Source organism: Coregonus lavaretus (assembly GCF_964263955.1).
Source record: "Coregonus lavaretus genome assembly, chromosome: 18".
Lineage (NCBI taxonomy): Eukaryota > Metazoa > Chordata > Actinopteri > Salmoniformes > Salmonidae > Coregonus > Coregonus lavaretus.
In genome coordinates this window covers 16,981,317-17,006,649 of record NC_140005.1, presented here as the reverse complement: position 1 = coordinate 17,006,649, position 25,333 = coordinate 16,981,317, and the positions used below count along the sequence as shown (strand labels likewise).

The 25,333-nt window shown below is 43.7% G+C and overlaps 1 protein-coding gene across 1 annotated transcript in view; it reads right to left on the bottom strand.

The window, feature by feature from the left end:
• dlgap2a (discs, large homolog-associated protein 2a) overlaps positions 1–25,333 on the bottom strand; it is a gene marked incomplete at both ends in the record, with an annotated part of 341,967 nt that overhangs the window by 65,691 nt on the left and 250,943 nt on the right. Inside the window, 2 exons of the mRNA XM_084182088.1 lie at positions 690–758; positions 15,787–15,998. Of these exons, the coding sequence (XP_084038214.1) occupies positions 690–758; positions 15,787–15,998 (281 nt within the window). The remainder of the gene's footprint in view (positions 1–689; positions 759–15,786; positions 15,999–25,333) is intronic.

The following is a 25,333-nucleotide window of genomic DNA, read 5'->3' as shown; positions in this document are numbered from 1 at the left end:
AGGGAGGAGGAGATGGAAAGAGAACAGGTAGAATATAATGTTAATGTCAGATAGGGCTGAGTAAGCTGTTTTCAGCCTTTGTGTAGAAACTTAAATAGGCATTTTTCAGTGTGACCAATGCTAGTGTGATTTAAACCCTGCCAGTCCATCAAGAATTGTCAGAGATGGACCTCATGCATTTACACAGCATTCACAGACTATATCCATCATTCATAGACGGTATAGCAAGTTCTCCCTGGTTCAGATTACATCCAGAGATGAGCCTAGGAAAGAAGGGAATTCAGGTGCAGAGGCTCAGTTAAACTAACAAATATACTATCAAAAACAGAGATTAGTCATTGGTCAAGACCAGCTACCACTACGTTCGATATCAGTTATCAAGGTAAGTTAGACAGAGCCTTTATTGTGTTGAACAGTGCTGTACAGCTCGGTGTGGTGGCAAGACAAATAGGAGATTGATTGGCCTGGCTGACCTCTCATTGACTAGCAGTGAGTGTTTGCTATATGAGGTGTCTATATGGCTGACCTCTCATTGACTAGCAGTGAGTGTTTGCTGTATGAAGTTCCATATTGAGTCTGTCAGCAGGGCTCAGCGCCAACTGGCTCTTCAGTCTGACCACTACAACATGGCAGCACCAGAGAGAGAAGAGAGAGAGAGGAGGGAGGGAGAACACTTTGTTCATATTCACCTTAAGTCTGCAGCAAAATTGGTGATGTAGTTACGCACGTCACTGTTCATTTTATCCACCCGGTAAGAGCTGTGGGTAGAGAGAAGAAACTGTGTTACTAGGTCCATTGCTGGTGGGAGTCAATGGATGCGGGTGTGACTGAGATCACGGTACAACATCAATGGATTTTTGTGGGGACATCAAAGGTTTGCATGTGATGTTCACCAAATGCTGCAAACATTAGGGTGATACAAGTACACATTTATGGACAGGATGACCACAGCAACTGCAACTAATGGTATCAATGGTCATGTGGAAGTTGCTAGAGTTGCAGACTGACAGACAGTGGTGCTTAATGGCAGACAGTATTACCTCATGTAATTGGCCAATAATGACACAGATGACGACTTTTAGCATTGATGAACATTAGGTATACATACAGTTGTACAATTCAAAAACAAAATCAGTCTAAACTGCAATTAAGAAGATCATGAGCAATAATACGTAGGCCTATAGGCTACGGCTCATTTACCCATGAAGTGTACACCTTAAATTAAAATACAGAGGATCTCATCTTGAATAAATAAGTCATTTTCTAATGGCAAATTAGTAAATGAGCAAACTGAGGAGTAAAATACAACTAAAAGTTCCATCCATGAACATTGAAAGCAGCTCCAACTTTAAGCTAACAACATCAGATGAAAGCGCAGCACATTGACTGACTGAGAGACATCATGTGCATCTACGCCGTAGAGATGTCTATTATAGTCGATAGATCTGAGGCAAGCTGTTTCACAAAAATACGACCCTTTATAATTTTTTACCCGAGCACATTTGCCTTTAACGTCTCTAACTGTTGCTAATGCACTTCCCATTGTTGGCCAATATTAAACTACAGCACGATGTGAATCTCTGCCTCCCTCCCTCTCTCTGTCTGCCTTTCATGCTGGCTGTGAATGGGTCTGATGTATTCTTTGTGGTTATTCAAAGATGCTGTGCGAGACAAAGTCATTGTACTGAGTTGTAACAGGAAGAGAGAGAGAGAGAAGTCAAATGAGAGGGAAAACGCTGCAGCTAGGAGAAAGAGAGCAATATATAACAGAACAATACACTGAGTGTACAAAACATTCAGAACATCTTCCTAATCTTGAGTTGCACCCCCTTTTGCTCTCAGAACCGCCTCAATTCGTCAGGGCATGGACTCTACAAGGTGTTGAAAGTGTTCCACAGGGATGCTGGCCCATGTTGACTCCAATGCTTCCCACAGTAGTGTCAAGTTGGCTAGATGTCCTTTGGGTGGTGGACCATTCTTGTTACACACGGGAAACTGTTGAGTGTGAAAAACCCAGCAGCGTTGCAGTTCTTGACACAAACCGGTGTGCCTGGCACCTACTACCATACCCCGTTCAAAGGCACTTAAATATTTTGTCTTTCCCATTCACCCTCTGAATGGCACATATACACAATCCATGTCTCAAATGTCTCAAGGCTTAAAAATCCTTCTTTAACCTGTCTCCCTTCATCTACACTGATTGAAGTGGATTTAACAAGCATGGCACTTGCAAGATAGTGGGTTCGATTCCCGGGACCACCCGTACGTAAAATGTATGCACGCATATCTGTAAGTCGCTTTGGATAAAAGTGTCTGCTAAATTTTACATTTTAGTCATTTAGCAGATGCTCTTATCCAGAGCGACTTACAGTTAGTGAGTGCATACATTTTTCATACTGGCCCCCCGTGGGAAACGAACCCACAACCCTGGCGTTGCAAGCGCCATGCTCTACCAACTGAGCTACAGGGGGCTAAATGGCATATTAGGTACACCACCCCGTTCACGGAAATGGTTTGCTCCTACAGACAGAGAGTCACGTGGCCGTGGCTTGCTATATAAAGCAGGCAGACAGGCATCGAGGAATTCAGTTACTGTTCTATTGAACGTTAGAATGGGAAAAACAAGTGACCTAAGCAACTTTGAGCGTGGTATGATCGTCGGTGCCAGGGCGCGCCGGAGTGTAATGTTTACTGTTAATATTTATTGTTTATTTCACTTTTGTTTATTATCTACTTCACTTGCTTTGGCAATGTAAACATACGTTTCCCATGCCAATAAAGCCCTTAAATTGAATTGAATAATGGAATTGAAATTGAATTGAGAGAGAGAGAGAGAGAGAGAGAGAGAGAGAGAGAGAGAGAGAGAGAGAGAGAGAGAGAGAGAGAGAGAGAGAGAGAGAGAGAGAGAGAGAGAGAGAGAGAGAGAGAGAGAGAGAGAGAGTGCATTAAACCTGGAGGGTGAACAGATGAGGGCAATAGTCACACTCATTAGGATTTCTGGGAAATTAGTGTGCTCTATTACAGGAAGGTGAGCAGATATAAGAGTCAATAGCATCCCAGACAACCAGAACTAACAGAGAAGCCCAATGGAGAATAATCACATTGTCTGAATGTTTACTGTCAGTGGGACTGAAGATAATGAGCAGTGAAGTTTAGCCTCATCCATCATCCCGGAAAACAGGGGTCAGGAGACAGTAAGGAAATCAGGAAGTCAGAGGGACCTACAAATGTGTTTAAGCCATTATAATCATCAATGTTTAATGATGATAAGACATCCCCATCATCATGAGCATACAGTAGGATATATAAATAAATAGCAGATACACGGCAAAGTAAGCATTTGTCTGCTTCTGAGGCAGAAGGTATTGTACACATACACTCTTAGAAAAACAGGTGCTATCTAGAACCTAAAAGGGTTCTTCGGCTGTCCCCATAGATGCGGTAAAGAAGTAAATCGAACTTGACCAAAACAATGGAATTGCCATGGAAACGCGTGGGGAAAAGGGCCGTGGGGGAAAGATCCTGAATCTCCTCATTTCCCCCCAGCAAAATTAGCCTACATTTAGGTTGTTATTCATATTATGTGTATTTAAAGGATAATGCTTGTATGGATGTCAACCCCAACACATGTTCATGTCATCATTACCAATCAACTGCATTACAGTTAAAAACGACTTTGACCACCATCAACGATTTCTGTATGCTAGCTATGCTAACCAGCTTATACGAATGGGAGTTAGCACTTAGTAGTCGCTTCTTTTTAACGTGAAAAGGGAAAACAGCCAAATATATCAAAATTGGACTTAAGTAACCACATTGTGGGCCTGTTACAATACATAAATCATGACGTATTTGACGAATATCCACTTTGTTAGATCAGATTTGTTGAATGTGCACCAATCTGGTCAATGGAACGCTTACCGCATCTATAGGAGAACCCTCTGAATGACCCTTTTTGGTTCTAGAACCCTTTCGGTTCCAGGTAGAAAAAAAGGGTTTTACCTGGAACCAAAAGGGGTTCTCCTATGGTCATCAGCAATAATAAGGTTGAGGACAGTTGCTGTTGTGCAATGACTGTACCATTATAGACAACAAGGACTGTACCCTTATAGACAACAAGGACTTCAACTATGAGTGAACAGATACCACACAGATCCAAGCACTAGGCTTACTGTAGTCAAAGTATTGTGGGAACAGCTCAACAAACAAAGAAGCAGTTTATGCAGCATGTGTCTAAAACAGCAACTAATCAATGGAATGGGATTCTTCTCCGACCTTGAGATGTGAGCAACAAGCGTTCAGATAATACGCAATCACAATCTGAATGAATAATTAATGACCTTATGCCACATCAGGAGTTTTATTCATTACGACTGCTACTCAAGAGGCTAATCATAATTTGAAGGGTAAAAAATCTATTTTAAAACCTGCCCCAAATAGCTGGGAATGATTGGCTTGGTTTTTGTAGACTTTGCCCCCACATTCTTGATGAGAAGGCAGCCATTAGAGAAAGTGTGCCTCTCACCAATGATGAGGAGTGCTTCTCTGCTTCCCAATCAAATGCTACAGTGCTATCAGATTATGTGTACCATGCTTGATTGACTCATTAACTTAATTATCCTGCTATGCAGTAATGCTTTATATTGTCACATGCCATTCCACTCACATCATCATCATTAATACATCCATTAAACAAGTTTGAAAAGTCCCTTTTATTGCGGCGAGAAATCCGATATACAAATTCCATTCATCTTAGTCTACAGTCTATAGGTCGGGACCCCAAGGCACATTTGGGGGGTGTAAATGATTATTAATTAAGATGATCGTCGATGTCAGTCCCATCTTGTGGCGGGGCGTTTCGGCTGAATGGACCTAGTGACAGGCTTGGTGACGGTGATGTATTCTTTATTGTTGAGAGAGTGGACAGAGAGTCACCCTGTCAGCCATGAGAGGGAGGTGACACAACGCAAAGGCTGGTCTCACTTTAACACCATTAGCTCCAGGAACCTCTGCCGTCAAATTTACACCCGCTGCAACCCCGCAGGAGAGGAAATTGCTTTAAGTGGAAACAGAAATCCAACCTTGCACACACACACCACACCTCAAATCCAATCCAATTCAGTGCAAACAAGCAGTGAGCCATGATATTATGAGAGCTTTTGGGTCATGTGCCACTCAGATCAGCAGTGCCACTCAGATCAGCAGTGCCACTCATATCAGCAGTGCCACTCAGATCAGCAGTGCCACTCATATCAGCAGTGCCACTCAGATCAGCAGTGCCACTCATGCATGGAGCCCCATACTGCAGCAACATCTGGACAATTTTTTAAGCTAAGGTCTAAAACAACTAAGTTATATAGTCTGTTTTGAGTTCATAATTAGTCAATTTTAACGTGTGAGATTAATAGGGAAATGAGTAGGGCCAGGAATTTTACTGACAATGTGACCACACCAGGAAAAACTCTGGGCCCCAAGGTCATCCAAAACTCTGGCTGGGCCTAGAGGTGAGGCTCAAACTGCAATAGCTGCAATAGGAGCAACAGACAGGCAATACTGGAGTAGTTGTGAAGCGTCACAACACAAGAAGACAAATTGCCAGACAGGGAGAATAGCGTTCAGTCCATTCAGTAATGAATGAAAAGCCACCACAGCAGACATTCTTCAGCCTGGGCTGAACCAGGTAGCCCAACACTGCAACACTGAAACCCTGAGGGAGACCAACACTGTCTACAGTGAATACAGGAGCAACCTCATCAACTGTATCCATACTTGTGTCGTTGTCAATAGACTCTGAGGCGGGCTGTGTGGCCAGGCAACATAAAAGGATCCATAAAGGGCAATGGTGCATGCATGCGTGCTTGTGTGTGTCCTATCTCACTGACGTGTATTCACACATTGCTTTCACACATCAATGACCTATACACCAACAGAGGACTTTTAAACCATAAACATTTTATTTCAATTAGACAAAATAATAATAATAATCATTTTCATTATTTTATAAACCCACATCCACCCACCCACATTTGGGGGACTAAACTATTTTTGTTTATTGCAAGGAGCTGTCTTTTTATTTTATTTTATTTTATTTTGGGGGGTTATCAGTAAAATCTTGAGACCTCCCACTTTCTTTTGCAATCAATCCTTCTTGTGTATACTAGTGTTTGACAGTAACAGTGCTATGAAAAAGTATTTGCCCCCTTTCTAATTTTCTCTACTTTTGCATATTTGTGATACTGAATGTTATCAGATCTTCAACCAAAACCTAATATTAGATAAAAGGAACATAAGTGAACAAATAACACAACAATTACATATTTATTTCATTTATTTCATAAACAAATTTATGCAACACCCAATTCCCCTGTGTGAAATAGTAATTGCCCCCTTACACTCAATAACTGGTTGTGCCACCTTTAGCTGCAATGACTCCAACCAAATGCTTCCTGTAGTTGTTGATCAGTCTCTCACGTCGCTGTGGAGGAATTTTGGCCCACTCTTCCATGCAGAACTGCTTTAACTCAGAGACGTGTGGGTTTTCAAGCATGAACTGCTTGTTTCAAGTCCTGCCACAACATCTCAATTGGGATTAGGTCTGGACTTTGACTAGGCCATTCCAAAACTTCAAAAGTGTTGCTTTTTAGCAATTTTCATGTAGACTTGATTGTGTGTTTTGGATCATTGTCTTGCTGCATGACCCAGCTGCGCTTCAGCTTCAGCTCACAGACGGATGGTCTGACATTCTCCTGTAGAATTCTCTGATACAGAGCAGAATTCATGGTTCCTTCTATTAAGGCAAGTCGTCCAGGTCCTGAGGCAGCAAAGCATCCCCAAACCATCACACCACCACCACCATGCTTGACCTTTGGTATGATGTTCTTACTGTGGAATGCAGAGTTTGGTTTTCGCCAGGCATTACTGGAACCATGTCGTCCCAAAAAAAAATACTTTTTTATAGCACTGTATTTTGAAAGAATCCAATACTAACATTTGTTTTCTGAAAATGAAAACCTTCCCCAGCAGAATCAAGAGATTGTATACCGTCTTGCATCTGTGTCACGCCCTGGCTCTGGGGACTCTTAAATGTTGAGCCAGGGTGTGTAGTGTCTATGTTTTGTTTTCTATGTGTTTCTTTCTAGATCGTTTATTTCTATGTTGGCCAGGGTGGTTCCCAATTAGAGACAGCTGTAGCTCGTTGTCTCTGATTGGGAACCATACTTAGGCAGCCTGTTTTGCACTTGTCATTTGTGGGATCTTGTTCCGGAGAGGTTTGTGTTTGTTAACCTTAGGACTTCACGTTATCGTTTTGTTGTTTTGTTATTATTGAAAAGTACGCATTAAAAGATGTACGCATATCACGCTGCGCCTTGGTCCGTTGCTTACGACGATCGTGACAGAAGATCCCACCAAAACAGGACCAAGCAGCGTGTCCAGGAGCAAACGCCGGAGGTAACGCTAGTGGATGTCCTCCTCGGTTGGGGGAAGATCACCGAGGAGGAGGCCGTCCGCTACCGGAGGGCGATGAGGGAGGATGTCCAGGCAGGAGAGGAGAAGCGGCGCCAACCGGCCGTCGTCGGACAGGCGAGAGGCAACCCCAATAATTTTTTGGGGGGGGGGCACACGGCATGGACGACGGGGCTGCTGGAGGCAGCTACAGGGCGAGTTTGTGGACTAGGAGAGGAGGCCACCAGGTTACGGGGGCCATTGGTCAGGAGGGAGAAGGAGAGTGTGGAGGCACGGCGAGAGGAACTGAGTAGGCAGCAGAGGGAGCGGAGGTTTATGAGGAAACCCAGTCCCGCTCCTCGCACTAAGCAAGTGGTGTGTGTCACCGGTCCGGCCCGTTCCTGATTCCCGCACAAGGCCAGTGGTGTGTGTTCCCAGTACGGTCAGGCCCGTTCCTGTCCCTCGCACCAAGCCAGTGGTGCGCGTCGCCAGCCCGGCCCGGCCTGTTCCTGCCCCTCGCACCAAGCCAGTGGTGCGCGTCGCCAGCCCGGCCCGGCCTGTTCCTGCCCCTTGCACCAAGCCTGTGGTGCGCGTCGCCAGCCCGGCCCGGCCTGTTCCTGCCCCTCGCACCAAGCCAGTGGTGCGCGTCGCCAGCCCGGCCTGTTCCTGACCCTCGCACCAAGCCTGTGGTGCGCGTCGCCAGCCCGGCCCGGCCTGTTCCTGCCCCTCGCACCAAGCCTGTGGTGCGCATCGCCAGCCCGGTCCGGCCTGTTCCTGCTCCCCGCACCAAGCCAGTGGTGCGCGTCGCCAGCCCGGTCCGGCCTGTTCCTGCTCCCCGCACCAAGCCAGTGGTGCGTGTCGCCAGCCCGGTCCGGCCTGTTCCTGCTCCCCGCACCAAGCCAGTGGTGCGCGTCGCCAGCCCGGTCCGGCCTGTTCCTGCTCCCCGCACCAAGCCAGTGGTGCGCGTCGTCACCTGTGCTGCTCCCCGTGCCTGTTCCACTGGTGCCTGGTCAGGTACCGGTCAGCTGCTCCACACCGGAGCCTAAGCAATCCGCTCCACCGATGTCCAGTCCAGCTCCAGCCAGCGGGGCCAGACCAGACCAGGGGCGCTACGGGGGGGTAGCTAGAGAGTGGTGGTCACGCCCGGAGCCGGTTCCGCCTCCGAGGCGGAATGCCCACCCGGCCCCTCCCCTGTTGGGTTTAGTTGGCGCGGTCGCAGTCCGCGCCTTTGGGGGGGGGTACTGTCACGCCCTGGCTCTGGGGACTCTTAAATGTTGAGCCAGGGTGTGTAGTGTCTATGTTTTGTTTTCTATGTGTTTCTTTCTAGATCGTTTATTTCTATGTTGGCCAGGGTGGTTCCCAATTAGAGACAGCTGTGGCTCGTTGTCTCTGATTGGGAACCATACTTAGGCAGCCTGTTTTGCACTTGTCATTTGTGGGATCTTGTTCCGGAGAGGTTTGTGTTTGTTAACCTTAGGACTTCACGTATCGTTTTGTTATTGTTGAAAAGTACGCATTAAAAGATGTAGGCATATCACGCTGCGCCTTGGTCCGTTGCTTACGACGATCGTGACAATCTGTCCCTTAAGTCACCTGATATAACTGTTTGTGGAGCTATAACAAAATTGTGTAAAACTGGGAGTAACCGCTCTTGTACTTTTGCCCAAAAGTGAGCAACTATGGGGCAATACCAGAAAATATGTAACAAATCCCTCACTTCCACACAACAAAACCGGCAAAAAGGGGATTCTTCTATGCTTCAAATTTAACATCTTGCTAGTAGCCAGAAATGTGTACAATAGCTTCAACTGAAACATTCAGATTGTGAGTCTAATGCTGTTTTATAAATAATTTCCAAGGGATGGAAGTATCAAACTGCTCTTCCCAGTAAGAGTGGAATTTGTGTGGGATGGCAACCAATTTATTGTTTTCCAAATGAAAATGTCTTTATTGATTTTATCTCTAGTTAACCATCTGTAAGATTTAATATGAGGTCGACAAACAGTTTCTCTTTCCTTTACCTTAACTTTATCTGCCATTCTGTAGGAATTGCTGCCAGTAACTGATTGTAATTATGATTTGTACATACTGTATGTTCCCATACATTGTGCACAGTGTTTCAAATAAAATAAAATTCCCATTACTATCAATGATATCATTTAAAAACAAGATCCCCTTTTCAAGAAACACATTCCCAAACTTGTTATTTTATTTATCAGGATATTTGAATTCAACCATATGATTTGGCTCTGAATTTCAGTTATTTTCTACGGGGGATAATATTGAAAATGCAACCAAGCTTTTATTGATTCTTTGAAGAATGGGGATATGTCCATTAAGAAATCCTGCAGGAACCAAGTAAGGTGCAAAGACTTAATTTATATAAAAGGAAATATTTTTGAATTGAAAAGTGGGTTTGTCTTATCTAAGATATTACATGAGATCGAATTCCTATTTACATATAGTTTTTGAATCCATGAGGCTTTTAGAGATTGATTCAAGGCTTCAATATTCTTTAAATTCAGCCCTCCATTGTCATACATTATAGATATATTTCCATTTGACCTTTTCTGGTTGACTTTTCTGGTTTACCATTAGATATAAACTGAAAGATTTTGGCTTCAAACTGCTTAAAGAAAACCTTATCAGGGGATGGAAGGGACAGGAAGAGATAGATGAACTGAGAGACAATTAAGGTGTTTATCAATGTCACTCTGCCATATATCACCAATGTAGCGACCCTCAAAAAAGCCAGATTGCTCACTTTGAATAATGTTGCTTATTACTTTATTCATTCTAAGTGCTAAACATTTTCATAGAATATGGGTGTCACAGCACAATAAAGTGAGGTGTCTCCAGTTTTTGGGGTATACAGGGCTTTTATATTGGCCATTTGCCTCCTGCTTCAATAGTAATGTAATCAGTCCCTCTCTTTGGGTTGTTGATAGTTCCCCCTGTTCAAATGAAACATTTAAGCAGGTGAGCAAAGGCTCTTTGATTTCTGTAAAAAAAAAAGACCCTGTACACCTCAATTGGTATACCGTCAAAGCCATGAGATTTACCAGTTTGGAAAGAGTTAATTGCCATTAGTAGTTAATCGTCAGCAATCAACCCCTCACAGGATGCTTCTTGTTTTTCTGTTAACTGGTTCTCATAGTCTTCAGGGAAGAAGATAACAATGAATAGATTGGATTTATATAGCGCTTTTCTACCAACTGAGGTACTCAAAGCATTTTACATTGTAAGGGGGAAACCACCTGGGTGATGCACGGCGACCATGTTTGTGCCAGAACGCTCACCACACATCAGCTAACAGGTGGAGAGGTAAGGAGTGATATATGCCTGTTAGGGATGATTTGGTGGCATTGGGACAGGTTGGATATTTAGCCATGACACTGGGGTTAACACTCCTACGATAAGTGCCATGGGATTTTTTATGACCACAGAGTCAGGACACCCATTTAACATCCCATCTGAAAGATGGCACCCTACGCAGGGCAATGTCCCCTTCACTGCCCAGGTAATTGGGATCTCCTTAGACTAGACGGAAGAGTGCCCCCTACTGGTCCGCCAACACCACTTCCAGCAGCATATGGTCTCCCATCCAGGGACAACCCTGTTTAGCTTCAGAAGCAAACCAGCAGTGGTATGAAGGTTGGTAATGCTACAGTCAAGTTCGGATAACGACGTTAGCTGAACCTCGAAAGAAAAAAATCTACTGAATTATTGTACTTGCTACTGTAATATTTGGTGGGGTGATAATAAATTAAGCCCTTCTGAGGAAAAGTTTTGTGACAGTTTTCTTATGTTGATTCCTTTGGTTCAACCTAATAAAAAAGCTTGTACACTTTTCCCCCTTTTCCATGCAAGCTGCCCTTCTTCTGTTAATAATACCATTAACCTTTTCCGCATAAAGCCTCTCAAGCTCATGTTGTCTACTCTTGATCCGAAGAAGCATTTCAATCGGAGGGTCTACTCCTGCATCAGTTTACTTATTCAAGTCATTCAAGTCTTCAGTTAATTAATTTTCCCTCCTAAGATATAGTTTTCCCCAATGATGACCACTTGATTGAATGGCCTCTGAATACACATTTGAAAGTGTCCCAAACAACCTGAGGATGAGCTGATCCCACATTCTGTCCAAAAAATGTATTAAGAAATTATTTATTTTTTATAACAAATTCTTCATATTTTAGCGGTGATTGATTGAGTTTCCAAATAACCCGGTCCTCTACGATATTCTACTGTAGTCAGAGACAAATAAATACAGTGAGGGAAAAAAGTATTTGATCCCCTGCTGATTTTGTACGTTTGCCCACTGACAAATAAATTATCAGTCTATAATTTTAATGGTAGGTTTATTTGAACAGTGAGAGACAGAATAACAAAAAAAAAATCCAGAAAAACGCATGTCAAAAATGTTTAAAATTGATTTGCATTTTAATGAGGGAAATAAGTATTTGACCCCTCTGCAAAACATGACTTAGTACTTGGTGGCAAAACCCTTGTTGGCAATCACAGAGGTCAGACGTTTCTTGTAGTTGGCCACCAGGTTTGCACACATCTCAGGAGGGATTTTGTCCCACTCCTCTTTGCAGATCTTCTCTAAGTCATTAAGGTTTCGAGGCTGACGTTTGGCAACTTCAACCTTCAGCTCCCTCCACAGATTTTCTATGGGATTAAGGTCTGGAGACTGGTTAGGCCACTCCAGGACCTTAATGTGCTTCTTCTTGAGCCACTCCTTTGTTGCCTTGGCCGTGTGTTTTTGGTCATTGTCATGCTGGAATACCCATCCACGACCCATTTTCAATGCCCTGGCTGAGGGAAGGAGGTTCTCACCCTAGACTTGACGGTCCATGGCCCGTCCATCGTCCCTTTGATGCGGTGAAGTTGTACTGTCCCTTTAGCAGAAAAACACCCCCTAAGCACAATGTTTCCACCTCCATGTTTGATGGTGGGGATGGTGTTCTTGGGGTCATAGGCAGCATTCCTCCTCCTCCAAACACAGCGAGTTGAGTTGATGCCAAAGAGCTCGATTTTGGTCTCATCTGACCACAACACTTTCACCCAGTTCTCCTCTGAATCATTCAGATGTTCATTGGCAAACTTCAGACGGGCCTGTATATGTGCTTTCTTGAGCAGGGGGACCTTGCGGGCGCTGCAGGATTTCAGTGATTCACGGCGTAGTGTGTTACCAATTGTTTTCTTGGTGACTATGGTCCCAGCTGCCTTGAGATCATTGACAAGATCCTCCCGTGTAGTTCTGGGCTGATTCCTCACTGTTCTCATGATCATTGCAACTCCACGAGGTGAGATCTTGCATGGAGCCCCAGGCCGAGGGAGATTGACAGGTCTTTTGTGTTTCTTCCATTTGCGAATAATCGCACCAACTGTTGTCACCTTCTCACCAAGCTACTTGCCGATGGTCTTGTAGCCCATTCCATCCTTGTGTAGGTCTACAATCTTGTCCCTGACATCCTTGGAGAGCTCTTTGGTCTTGGCCATGGTGGAGAGTTTGGAATCTGATTGATTGATTGCTTCTGTGGACAGGTGTCTTTTATACAGGTAACAAACTGAGATTAGGAGCACTCCCTTTAAGAGTGTGCTCCTAATCTCAGCTTGTTACCTGTATAAAATACACCTGGGAGCCAGAAATCTTTCCGATTGAGAGGGGGTCAAATACTTATTTCCCCCATTAAAATGCAAATCAATTTATAACATTTTTGACATGCGTTTTTCTGGATTTTTTTGTTGTTAATCTGTCTCTCACTGTTCAAATAAACCTACCATTCAAATTATAGACTGATCATTTCTTTGTCAGTAGGCAAACGTACAAAATCAGCAGGGGATCAAATACTTTTTTCCCTCACTGTAAGTGCATGGTCAGAAAGTAAACGGTCAGCAATGGTAGACTGTGATACCTTTGAGACCAGAGCGAAGGAGATAAGAAAGAAGTTGATGCGACTACCTTGCCTATTTCACGGCAAGTGTATCTAGTCAGATCAGGGTTTCTTAATCACTAAACATCTACCAGGTCTAGAGAGGACATTAATTCAGAGATTGCAGAAAGTGCTTTTGGATTAGAATAATGCAAATGACCCCACGATCTATCTAGATTTGTATTCTGCATAGTATTAAAATCACCAACAATTATGAATAATCGTCCTTCGCAAAAAACGCATTTGAAATTAAATATAATTAACACCCCAGAGTGCTTGGTAACAGAGAGACAACCACAGACCGACTGTGAGAAACACACTTGCATTTTATGTGTCATCAGTGGCGGGGGTCAGGCTGACAGGCTATTAAGGTATTGTGTTCACACCACTTGGCGTGGTGTTAGAGTATTTTCCAGGAAAAAGCCTTGCTGTGCCGTAACAGTAATTGACCAACCTGTGTTGAATGGTAATGAGTAGAGCTGCTGCAGCATGTGGGGGTTGGGGAGGAGTGAAACACACCATAGCCATACATGACTGTCATAGCAGGGGGCTGGATCAGGACCACATAGAGCTGATAGTGCAGTACAGCAGGGACACCACGAAGACCGTATAAATTAATGGAGATAGATAGGATCTCCATGACATGAATTACAACAGTTGCATTTACATCAAACTGTACATGAAACTGTATGGCATCCAATAGGTTTCACACCTTATAAACAAACACCACCAAGGCGACCCCGGCTCCACGAGGGGGCAAAATGGGGCTTAGCCTCCTCAGTTGAAACGTGCCCCATCAGTTTTAGTTTTATGTCCCTATATAAAAATAGCAACTTTATGTTTATTATGGTATAGCGTGATATAAGCAAAATTCAATATAATTCTAATGCAAGAACCCCCCTCACTGATTTCAGCTGCCCCCTTATCCTGGCTTATCCTCTGCACCAAGGTCATTTGTATGTAAGAAACAAATTGACATCATGTACCACAGCAAAAGCCAGAGAGTGCCAAGAATAGAGTTAATCTAATAGAGACCTATACATTAAAAGAGCCTAGCTCAGGCCACTCATTGTGTTGTACTGGCTGATACAGCAGAATAGTATAAGCAGAACAAAACATGAGGTTCTGAAAGTGCTGATCTGGGAGGAGGATTTTACAATGGAATATTATAAAAAATGGACTCTCCTGTTATTACTGTCTCCATATTCAGCCATGAACAAAGAGAGATGAGTGGCTTTGGAGGAGGAGTGAAAGTGACTGTGCTTGCTCTAGCAGACAGGGGCGTTACTTTAACAATCAAATCAGGGAACGATGGAATTGATTTTCTCATACCTGCCCTGAAATAATGAAGAACACCTTTTAATTCAAGACAAAACTCTAAAACCATTTAGACTAAAAGTCGATGGGAGATGGATTTTACACTGAGACCCACCTTTTGAACTACCACATGATCTCATGACCACATTTGTATTCCAATATAACTGCTACTGCTCTGCCACATAAATTGACAAGGATCTGAATTATATATGAGAGTGCCCCAGGGGTGAAGATGGTGAGGAAGTGAGGTAACAAGGAAATGGGAGAAACAATGGGCAAACACAGCAGCCATTGACAAGGACAATTTACAAACCATACAAGGACCAGGAAAAGTAGAAGTAAACACAGAGGAAATAACTAGTGTGTCCCTTTAAACACTCTGTGGAATTAATTCAAGGCTCTAAAACTATTCCAAAACCACATTTGGTAATGATGAGACATTTCTAGGGAAATAACATCAGTGTATCATTTCTGTTTTAACATTTCCTCACTGACATTTATGTAAAGAAAGGTAGATGACTACAATATGCAGTTGTACAATCCAATAACAACATTGCCTTCCAACAGAGTACGTAAAAAGACAAACAACAGCATTCTTGCCCCACTTATTGAATCATCTATCTAGGATATGTCTTTGCTTGTGCTATTATTTCTGTGTTAGAATTCTTCTGGCATCATCCTTTCATTGGACAAGTATTGTAATCTAATTTCATGTTAATCTGCTGCTTTAATGTTGTTGTTTCTGTGACTGTGTCTGCATCATGTCCCATCTAGTTATTTTAAAGGCCATTTCCTCTGCCACAACACTACACTAACACAACACTACACTAACACAACACCACACTAAGACAATTCTCCTCTTCTAATGTTCCTCTCCAGAATTCATTCACTTTATTCCACAGCGCACACACTTAAAGTGCACTCTCTTAACAATGCTTTATAAACAATGACACTAAAAGCGTTTTGCTATAGAAATAAAATCAAACGTATTCATTCATTTGTACAAGGTTTAGAAGTTGCCCTTATTAACCACAGATCTAGGATCACATCTTTGGCATTGCATGCTGGGATCCTTTACATGGCCTACCTCTGGGAGTCTAGGAGCGGTCTCTGCATGACAGACTTGACCAGGGAGTGTGGCCGGACCGTCTTCACGGGGGAGGTCTTGGGGCTGGAGTCAGAATCTCCACTCTCCTCGTCACCCATGGCTTTGACGTAACTGCTGCTCCTCATCCTCCGACAGGGGATCTCATCACCCTTCACTCCCCCTGGGTAACCACTCCACTCATCCTGAGGTACCTGGGGAGGGAGATAGAGAGGGGGTTAGAGAGAAGGGTTCAGGTGGGATCTTTTGGTGCCACTCTTTATAGGGTGGGAAGTGGCACTAAAACCATGTAACAGTAGTAGTAAGATTGAATAATATATTGTATTGTTATTACAGTATGAGTCCTAGAGATACACAGGTTTACCTCAATGTTTCTTTGGTCCCACTTGTGGTACCATGTATTTACCTACATGGTAATTACTGTATGTAGGTACAGTTTATCTTTAAACTGTTAATATTGTTACATAGACCTGAAAACGGTTAGCCAATAGCTGTGTGGTATGTCAGGATAGATGTTGTTCCCTCAAGGTTGCCTGTGTACTCACAGAGGCTCTTGGCTCAGACGTGGTTGTAAAACAGACTGTGTCCTCGATCATGTTTATTGGTAAAATGAATGTAGTGAGAGTGAGATCATAGAGGATCAAACAGAATAGGAGATTCATCCACAGCAACTGCCTTTAACCACATCTCAGGCAAAGATAGTTCATGTACATTACATGAATGGCATCATCCCATTGGAAAGATGTTTGGTTTTCTGACTCAGACTTGTTCCCTTGACTGCAACCTGTTCCCAGATTGATGATGGGCAATTCCACGATAACAGAGCGACACTGAGACTCAAATGTTTCACTTTAAAATGTATGTCAAACAAAAAACAATGATTGTAAAGTTAAACAAGAGGCGAAAAAAACGCACGCCTGTTTAGGTGAGGTGCTGGCTAGCGGAGTAGAACACTTGAAAAAGAAAAGGAGAGCTGCACACTCTAGGAGCTCAGATGCAATCATTGAATAACAACGTTTCGACAGCCAAGCTGTCTTCATCAGGGAATAAAGTTAAACAAACGTACAACTCTATGCACAAGGACAACTTTTAACAATTTCCACTGAAAATCTTACAAAAACAGATTTACTTAAAGAACAGTGCAGATGCAAAGTTTGGTAACAGAATGACAGTTTGTGCTGTTTGTGCTATCATTCTGTTACCAAACTTTGCATCTGCAGTGTTCTTCAAGTAAATGTGTTTTTATAAGTAGTCCTTGTGCATAAAAATTTATGGTTTGTTTAACTTTGAAGTCATTGGTTTTTGTTTGAAATCTGAGTCTCAGTGTTACTCTGTTACCATGGAATTGCCCTACTCTGTTATCATGGAATTGCCCAACTGTTCTGAAGATCGCTTCTGGAATTCAAAAGATGAAATGAAAATCATAAGCCTAACACAAAAGTATCATATTCTGGTATTGTGTTTGTATAATATAATTTGTTGAAAGGTTGTGGAAACTATTTTAAGCTGTTGGACAAACTTCTTGCTCATTTAATCGAACTGATGACATCATGTTACTCACAAACTCATTTAAATATCACAGGCTCGTTAAACAAACAAATTACCACTAAAGTCTCTCTCTCTCTCTCTCTCTCTCTCTCTCTCTCTCTCTCTCTCTCTCTCTCTCTCTCTCTCTCTCTCTCTCTCTCTCTCTCTCTCTCTCTCTCTCTCTCTCTCTCTCTCTCTCTCTCTCTCTCTCTCTCTCTCTCTCTCTCTCTCTCTCTCTCTCTCTCTCTCTCTCTCTCTCTCTCTCTCTCTCTGTTACTTAAAAAGTACAGCAGAGTTCAATTACCGAAGGTACATCAGGAGCTGAGTCAGGACCTAGGCCTCTCACACGCACACACGCATGCGCACACACACACACACAAACGCGCTCGCACACACACACACACATACACACGGCTAGGGGGATTGCTGAAGTATATATTAGTGGTGTGTGTGTGCATGTCGGCGTACTTCAAATAGAAAAATATTTATCCCCTGTCACGGCACATTGAATCTCCAACCCAAAGCCATCTCAAAATCAAATCAAATCAAATTGTATTTGTCACATGCGCCGAATACAACAGGTGTAGACCTTACAGTGAAATGCTTACCTACAAGCCCTTAACCAACAATGCAGTTTTAAGAAAGAATACAAAAAAAAATCACAAAAAATACAATATAAAATAATACGAAATAAAGTAACAAATAATTAAAGAGCAGCAGTAAAAATAACAATAGCAAGGCTATATACAGGGGGTACCGGTACCGAGTCAATGTGCGGGGGCACCGTTTAGTCGAGGTAATTGGCGTAATATGTACATGTAGGTAGAGTTATTAAAGTGACTATGCTGGTCAGCGCATGCTCGGAGTACACGTCCTGGTAATCCGTCTGGCCCTGCGGCTTTGTGAATGTTGACCTGTTTAAAGGTCTTACTCACATCGGCTATGGAGAGTGTGATCACACAGTCATCCGGAACAGCTGATGCTCTCATGCATGTTTCAGTGTTACTTGCCTCGAAGCGAGCATAGAAGTAATTTAGCTCATCTGGTAGGCTCGTGTCACTGGGAAGTTCGCGGCTGTGCTTCCCTTTGTAGTCTGTCATAGTTTGCAAGCCCTGCCACATCCGACGAGCGTCGGAGCCGGTGTAGTACGATTCGATCGTAGTCCTGTATTGACGCTTTGCCTGTTTGATGGTTCGTCGGAGGGCATAGCGGGATTTCTTATAAGCTTCCGGGTTAGAGTCCCGCTCCTTGAAAGTGGAAGTGCGGATGTTGCCTGTAATCCATGGCTTCTGGTTAGGGTATGTACGTACAGTCACTGTGGGGACGACATCATCGATGCACTTATTGATGAAGCCAGTGACTGATGTGGTGTACTCCTCAATGCCATCGGAAGAATCCCGGAACATATTCCAGTCTGTGCTAGCAAAATAGTCCAAACCTTAGCATCTGCTTCATCTGACCACTTCCGTATTGACTGAGTCACTGGTGCTTCCTGCTTTCGTTTTTGCTTGTAAGCAGGAATCAGGAGGATAGAATTATGGTCAGATTTGGCAAATGGAGGGCGAGGGAGAGCTTTGTACGCGTCTCTGTGTGTGGAGTAAAGGTGGTCTAAAGTTTTTTTCCCTCTGGTTGCACAGTTAACATGCTGGTAGAAATGAGGTTAAATGGATTTAAGTTTCCCTGCATTAAAGTCCCCGGCCACTAGGAGCGCCGCCTCTGGATGAGCGTTTTTCTGTTTGCTTATGGCCGTATACAGTTCATTGAGTGCGGTCTTAGTGCCAGCATCGGTTTGTGGTTGTAAATAGACAGCTACGAAGAATATAGATGAAAACTCTCTTGGTAGATAGTGTGGTCTACAGCTTATCATGAGATACTATACCTCAGGCGAGCAAAACCTTGAGACTTCCTCAGATATCGTGCACCAGCTGTTGTTTACAAATATACATAGACCGTCACCCCTTGTCTTACCAGAGGCTGCTGTTCTATCCTGCCGGTACAGTGTATAACCCGCCAGCTGTATGTTATTCATGTCATCGTTCAGCCACGACTCTGTGAAACATAAGATATTACAGTTTTTAATGTCCCGTTGGTAGGACATTCGTGCCAGTAGTTCGTTCATTTCATTATCAAGCAATTGTAAGTTGGCCAATAGTATCGATGGCAAAGGCAGATTAGCCACTCGTTGCTGGCTCTTTACCAAGCACCCCGATCTCCTTCCGCGATATCTCCTTTTCTTTCTACTGCGAATGATGGGGATGAGGGCCCTGTCGGGTGTCTGGAGCAAATCCCTCTCGTCCGACTCATAAAATAAACATTATTCGTCCAGTTCAAGGTGAGTAATCGCTGTTCTGATATACAGAAGCTCTTTTCGGTCATAAGAGACAGTAGCAGCAACATTATGTACAAAATAAGTTACAAACAATGCGAAAAAACACACAAAATAGCACGGTTGGTTAAGAGTCCATAGAACAGTAGCCATCCCCTCCGGCGCCATCACCCGACATACTTTAACATTTTACATTTCATTTGCGTCACACAGGCTCACCATCCTTCATGGGGCCTCAACGTCACTCAGAGTGAAGATAAAAGCTACTCAAGGAGCCTGTCTCATCTAAAAGATCTTCAGAACCAGAAAACACTTCAGAGAACAGTCATCATTTAAGATACTCAGTCACTCAGTCACTCAGTCACCAAGTAGGTCATCTGGATCCTCTTTCATTGTTCTTCCTCATCTCTTCCTCAGGTTGGTCTGTCTGTCTGGGTTAGTCATCTCTTCCTCAGGTTGGTCTGTCTGTCTGGGTTAGTCACCTCTTCCTCAGGTTGGTCTGTCTGTCTGGGTAAGTCATATCTTCCTCAGGTTGGTCTGTCTGTCTGGGTTAGTCATCTCTTTCTCAGGTTGGTCTGTCTGTCTGGGTTAGTCATCTCTTCCTCAGGTTGGTCTGTCTGTCTGGGTTAGTCATCTCTTCCTCAGGTTGGTCTGTCTGGGTTAGTCGTCTCTTCCTCAGGTTGGTCTGTCTGTCTGGGTTAGTCATCTCCTCCTCAGGTTGGTCTGTCTGTCTGGGTTAGTCATCTCTTCCTCAGGTTGGTCTGTCTGGGTTAGTCATCTCCTCCTCAGGTTGGTCTGTCTGTCTGGGTTAGTCATCTCCTCCTCAGGTTGGTCTGTCTGTCTGGGTTAGTCATCTCCTCCTCATGTTGGTCTGTCTGGGTTAGTCATCTCTTCCTCAGGTTGGTCTGTCTGTCTGGGTTAGTCATCTCCTCCTCAGGTTGGTCTGTCTGTCTGGGTTAGTCATCTCTTCCTCAGGTTGATCTGTCTGTCTGGGTTAGTCATCTCCTCCTCAGGTTGGTCTGTGTGTGTCTGGGTTAGTCATCTCTTCCTCAGGTTGGTCTGTCTGGGTTAGTCATCTCCTCCTCAGGTTGGTCTGTCTGGCTGGGTTAGTCATCTCCTCCTCAGGTTGGTCTGTCTGTCTGGGTTAGTCATCTCTTCCTCAGGTTGGACTGTCTGTCTGGGTTAGTCATCTCCTCCTCAGGTTGGTCTGTCTGGGTTAGTCATCTCTTCCTCAGGTTGGTCTGTCTGGGTTAGTCATCTCTTCCTCAGGTTGATCTGTCTGTCTGGGTTAGTCATCTCCTCCTCAGGTTGGTCTGTCTGGGTTAGTCATCTCTTCCTCAGGTTGGTCTGTCTGGGTTAGTCATCTCTTCCTCAGGTTGATCTGTCTGTATGGGTTAGTCATCTCCTCCTCAGGTTGGTCTGTCTGGGTTAGTCATCTCTTCCTCAGGTTGGTCTGTCTGGGTTAGTCATCTCTTCCTCAGGTTGATCTGTCTGTCTGGGTTAGTCATCTCCTCCTCAGGTTGGTCTGTCTGGGTTAGTCATCTCCTCCTCAGGTTGGTCTGTCTGTCTGGGTTAGTCATCTCTTCCTCAGGTTGATCTGTCTGTCTGGGTTAGTCATCTCCTCCTCAGGTTGGTCTGTGTGTGTCTGGGTTAGTCATCTCTTCCTCAGGTTGGTCTGTCTGGGTTAGTCATCTCCTCCTCAGGTTGGTCTGTGTGTGTCTGGGTTAGTCATCTCTTCCTCAGGTTGGTCTGTCTGGGTTAGTCATCTCCTCCTCAGGTTGGTCTGTGTGTGTCTGGGTTAGTCATCAGAACATCTACAAAATGCCCTTTATGGGTTCTTCATAAAGGAAGACAATGTCAGTGATTGTTAAACGTCGTGTTGATGTCGCAGGTGAAACTAATTATCCATCTGTCATTTTTATATCCTGTCACATTGTGCGTGCTTGGCACCATCCAAAACCACCAAACTATCTCTCTCCGTCATTCCTCTATAGTTCATTAAGTAATTAGAAAAGATGATGGTGCCCTTTGAGGAAAAGTGTGCCACTGCAACATTCAACCAATAACGGGTCGACACTAGACCTTATTATTTGAATCTGGCATGTTAGTGTTAGGCTGGAACAAAATAATGCAAAACCAGTAGTTATCATAAATTATGTAAAACAATGTCAAGTGATGACATCCTGCATTTGAAGACTACTCAAAGCAGTTGAAATGAATCTATTAATTTCTCTAGAAACAAAATAAGCCTACTACCAGTTTGTCACAATTACCTAATTATGAACTTCATATTGATTTCCTAATAAACATCAGTGGTGAGCCTTGACAGTAATGACACAGCTACACTGACTACATTCACAAACACCTTGAATAATTGATCAATGACACTTAATTAAAAGCAAAACATTGACTGTTGTGTATCAACCAGCATTAAACTGCATGTGCGCTCTTCAGCGGAGTACCAATAATATGACAGTAGAGAGCTGCCTGTAATTAATAGGGTGTGTGTGTTGGAAGTTAAGACCTGTGGGTCCATAACGCTCTATGACGGAAATTAATTACATTATAATTCCAGAGTAAAGGCCTTGCAATAATGCCATGATGATGCCACACAAATAAGCAACATTGTTCTCATAGGCTACACACACACACACAAGAGGGCTATCATTTTACACCCTTCAAAAGACACACTATTGCATGCACACACGCTCACACACTCACACGCATGCACACACACTGAATGCTCACCATAGTCAATGGGTTAATTAAGTCTTCAAGGAGTTTGATATTTTTAGACGTCTAATTAAGGAAGGAGTGCCACAAGCTGTGGTTCAGATTAGTTTAATTTGGATTTTCTGGTAAACCCCACCTCCCTCTGTGTAGTGACAACAGACCAGACATCACTGTGTTTCCCCCATCCTAATGAATACACACACAGCACAGGGATATTTGCATGGAGGAAGAGAACATACAGATCTACACAGTCAGTGTCTGAACAGCTCATTGTGCTTCCAACATGATGGAATATACTAGAAAATGTATGCTCAGGAGAACCACTACAAACTACTGATGGCAAAAGGTGAAGGGCAGAAAAAGGCAACACATTCTGAGATATACAGTATCTACAGTTACTGTTACTCTCCCAGGCTGTGTGGGTGTTCACGTGTATGTCCCTTCCCATGCCTGAGCCCTCAGGCCTTTGCTCTGATCCTGCCCAAGAGGCATCCCCCAGGGGGATGGGCTGTAGGCTGCAGGCCCTGCTGCTGCTGCAGGGCATTTCATTGATTAACTCTGCAGCTCCGCCTCAACTCAGGTCCTCTCCCACTAGGAACATAAGTCAGTGGCATTTAAAACAGGACTCGAGTAGAGAGACGGGGATAGATCTGGCTTCCTTGGCCCCACGCTTGTCTCCAAACAACTCAATCAGTGATAATCCCTCCCCACTCCATCATTTCCTCAGAGAGTAATGTAGGAAGAGAATGGTTCAGTCATATTTTCTTCTCTCTCTTCTATCTCCCCCTGCCACTTCCTCTGCTTTTTCTGGCTCTCTCTCCCTCTCTTCCCACTTCTCTTATTTTCTGCTCTCCTGTCCTCTCTCCTGCTATTTCTATGCGTCTCTCTCTCTCCCTCTTCTCCCTCTCTCATCCTCTCTCTCTCTCTCTCTCTTCCTCTCTCCCCTCTCTCTCTCTCTCTCTCTCCTCTCTCCTCTCTCTCTCTCTCTCTCTCCTCTCCTCCTCTCTCTCTCACTCTCTCTCTCTCTCTCTCTCTCTCTCTCTCTCTCTCTCTCTCTCTCTCTCTCTCTCCCTATCCCGCTCTCTCTCTCTCCTTGGTCTGGGTTATGATATTGTGTATTGTATGGTCTTGGGTCTAGGTCTCACTGCCTGCATGGAGGTGTCCCTCTCTGCTCAACTCAGGTCCTCTCCCGCTAGGAACATAAGTCAGTGGCATTAAAACAGGACTTGAGTAGAGACGGGGATAGATCTGGCATCCTTGGCCCCACACTTGTCTCCAAACAACTCAATCAGTGATAAACCCTCCCCACTCCCATCAAGGTTGCTAGGCTCCGTTGTCAGGACGATGAAGGTTGGAGACTTTCTCTCCTGCTCTCAGTCTCGGAACACACAGAGGATTCTCTCACTGTGTGTGGGAGCATCCTGTTAGTGCTACAGCACAGCGAATCACAGCACGCCTTTCTTCTCACAAACTGACAGGAAATACATGAGAGGGACAGAGGGAGGGGAAAAGACATACAGCATGCAGGGAGAAACATAAGCCATTGGCCAATTCCCTTCAACTGTTCCCATCCTTCCTTAACTCATTCCCAAGCAGCAGACTTCAAAGCTTCTTCAAATCAAATCAAATCAAATCATATTTGCCACATGCGCCGAATACAACAGGTGTAGACATTACCGTGAAATGCTTACTTACAGCCCTTAACCAACAATGCATTTATTTTTTAATAAAAAAAGTAAATAAAACAACAACAACAAAAAAGTGAGCAGAAGTAAAATAAAATAACAGTAGGGAGGCTATATACAGGGGGGTACAGGTGCAGAGTCAATGTGAAATAACAGTAGGGAGGCTATATACAGGGGGGTACCGGTGCAGAGTCAATGTGCGGGAGCACTGGCTAGTTGAGGTAGTTGAGGTAATATGTACATGTGGGGTAGAGTTAAAGTGACTATGCATAAATAATTAACAGAGTAGCAGCAGCGTAAAAAGATGGGGTGGGTGGGGGTGTGGGGGCAATGCAAGTAGTCTGGGTAGCCATGATTAGCTGTTCAGGAGTCTTATGGCTTGGGGTTAGAATATGTTGAGAAGCCTTTTGTACCTAGTCTCCTGAGGGGGAATAGGCTTTGTCGTGCCCTCTTCACGACTCTCTTGGTGTGTTTGGACCATGATAGTTCGTTGGTGATGTGGAACACCATGGAACTTGAAGCTCTCAACCTGTTCCACTACAGCCCCGTCGATGAGAATGGGGGCGTGCTCAGTCCTATTTTTTTCCTGTAGTCCACAATCATCTCCTTTGTCTTGGTCACGTTGAGGGAGAGGTTTGTTCCATCCCTCTGGCTGTCTTTATGTCATGGTACAGCTGTCACCCTGTCCTATCCATCTACAAAGAGCAATCTTCCCTGGGACGGCTGCAACACAACACACAGGCTACCATGCATACTGCATCTATACATCCGTATCACAGAATATTAGCTGCATGGACGATCCCCTCAGCTCCCGTTCTGTAAATTAGGCAGTCAGTAATGCTGAGCGATTAGTGCTTTTTGAGGTTGGTTCGGTTTCGATTCGATTCTAAATAAAAAAAAAAAACATTAAGTACACTATGCTTTATGTGGGTTGAATGCTTTAACAACACAGAATAAAATAATTAATAAAAGTCCCATGATAGTAGTGACTGCCCATTAACTGCTTATCACTTATTAACCATAATTTATTCATATAACTTTACTTTAATCAAATATTTCAGTTGTTTGTGTATATTACATTTGTTTTATTTGATGACATTATGTCATTCCAAATTCATAATTTCATCTCTTTAGAGCTGCTGCCTATGCTGTCTGACAAAATCACTATTTTAGTAGTTCTTCAAAGTAAATAAGGCATACTTTTATGACTGCTAAATAACCAACTATCAATCACTTAGATCATGTATATTTCTAGGTA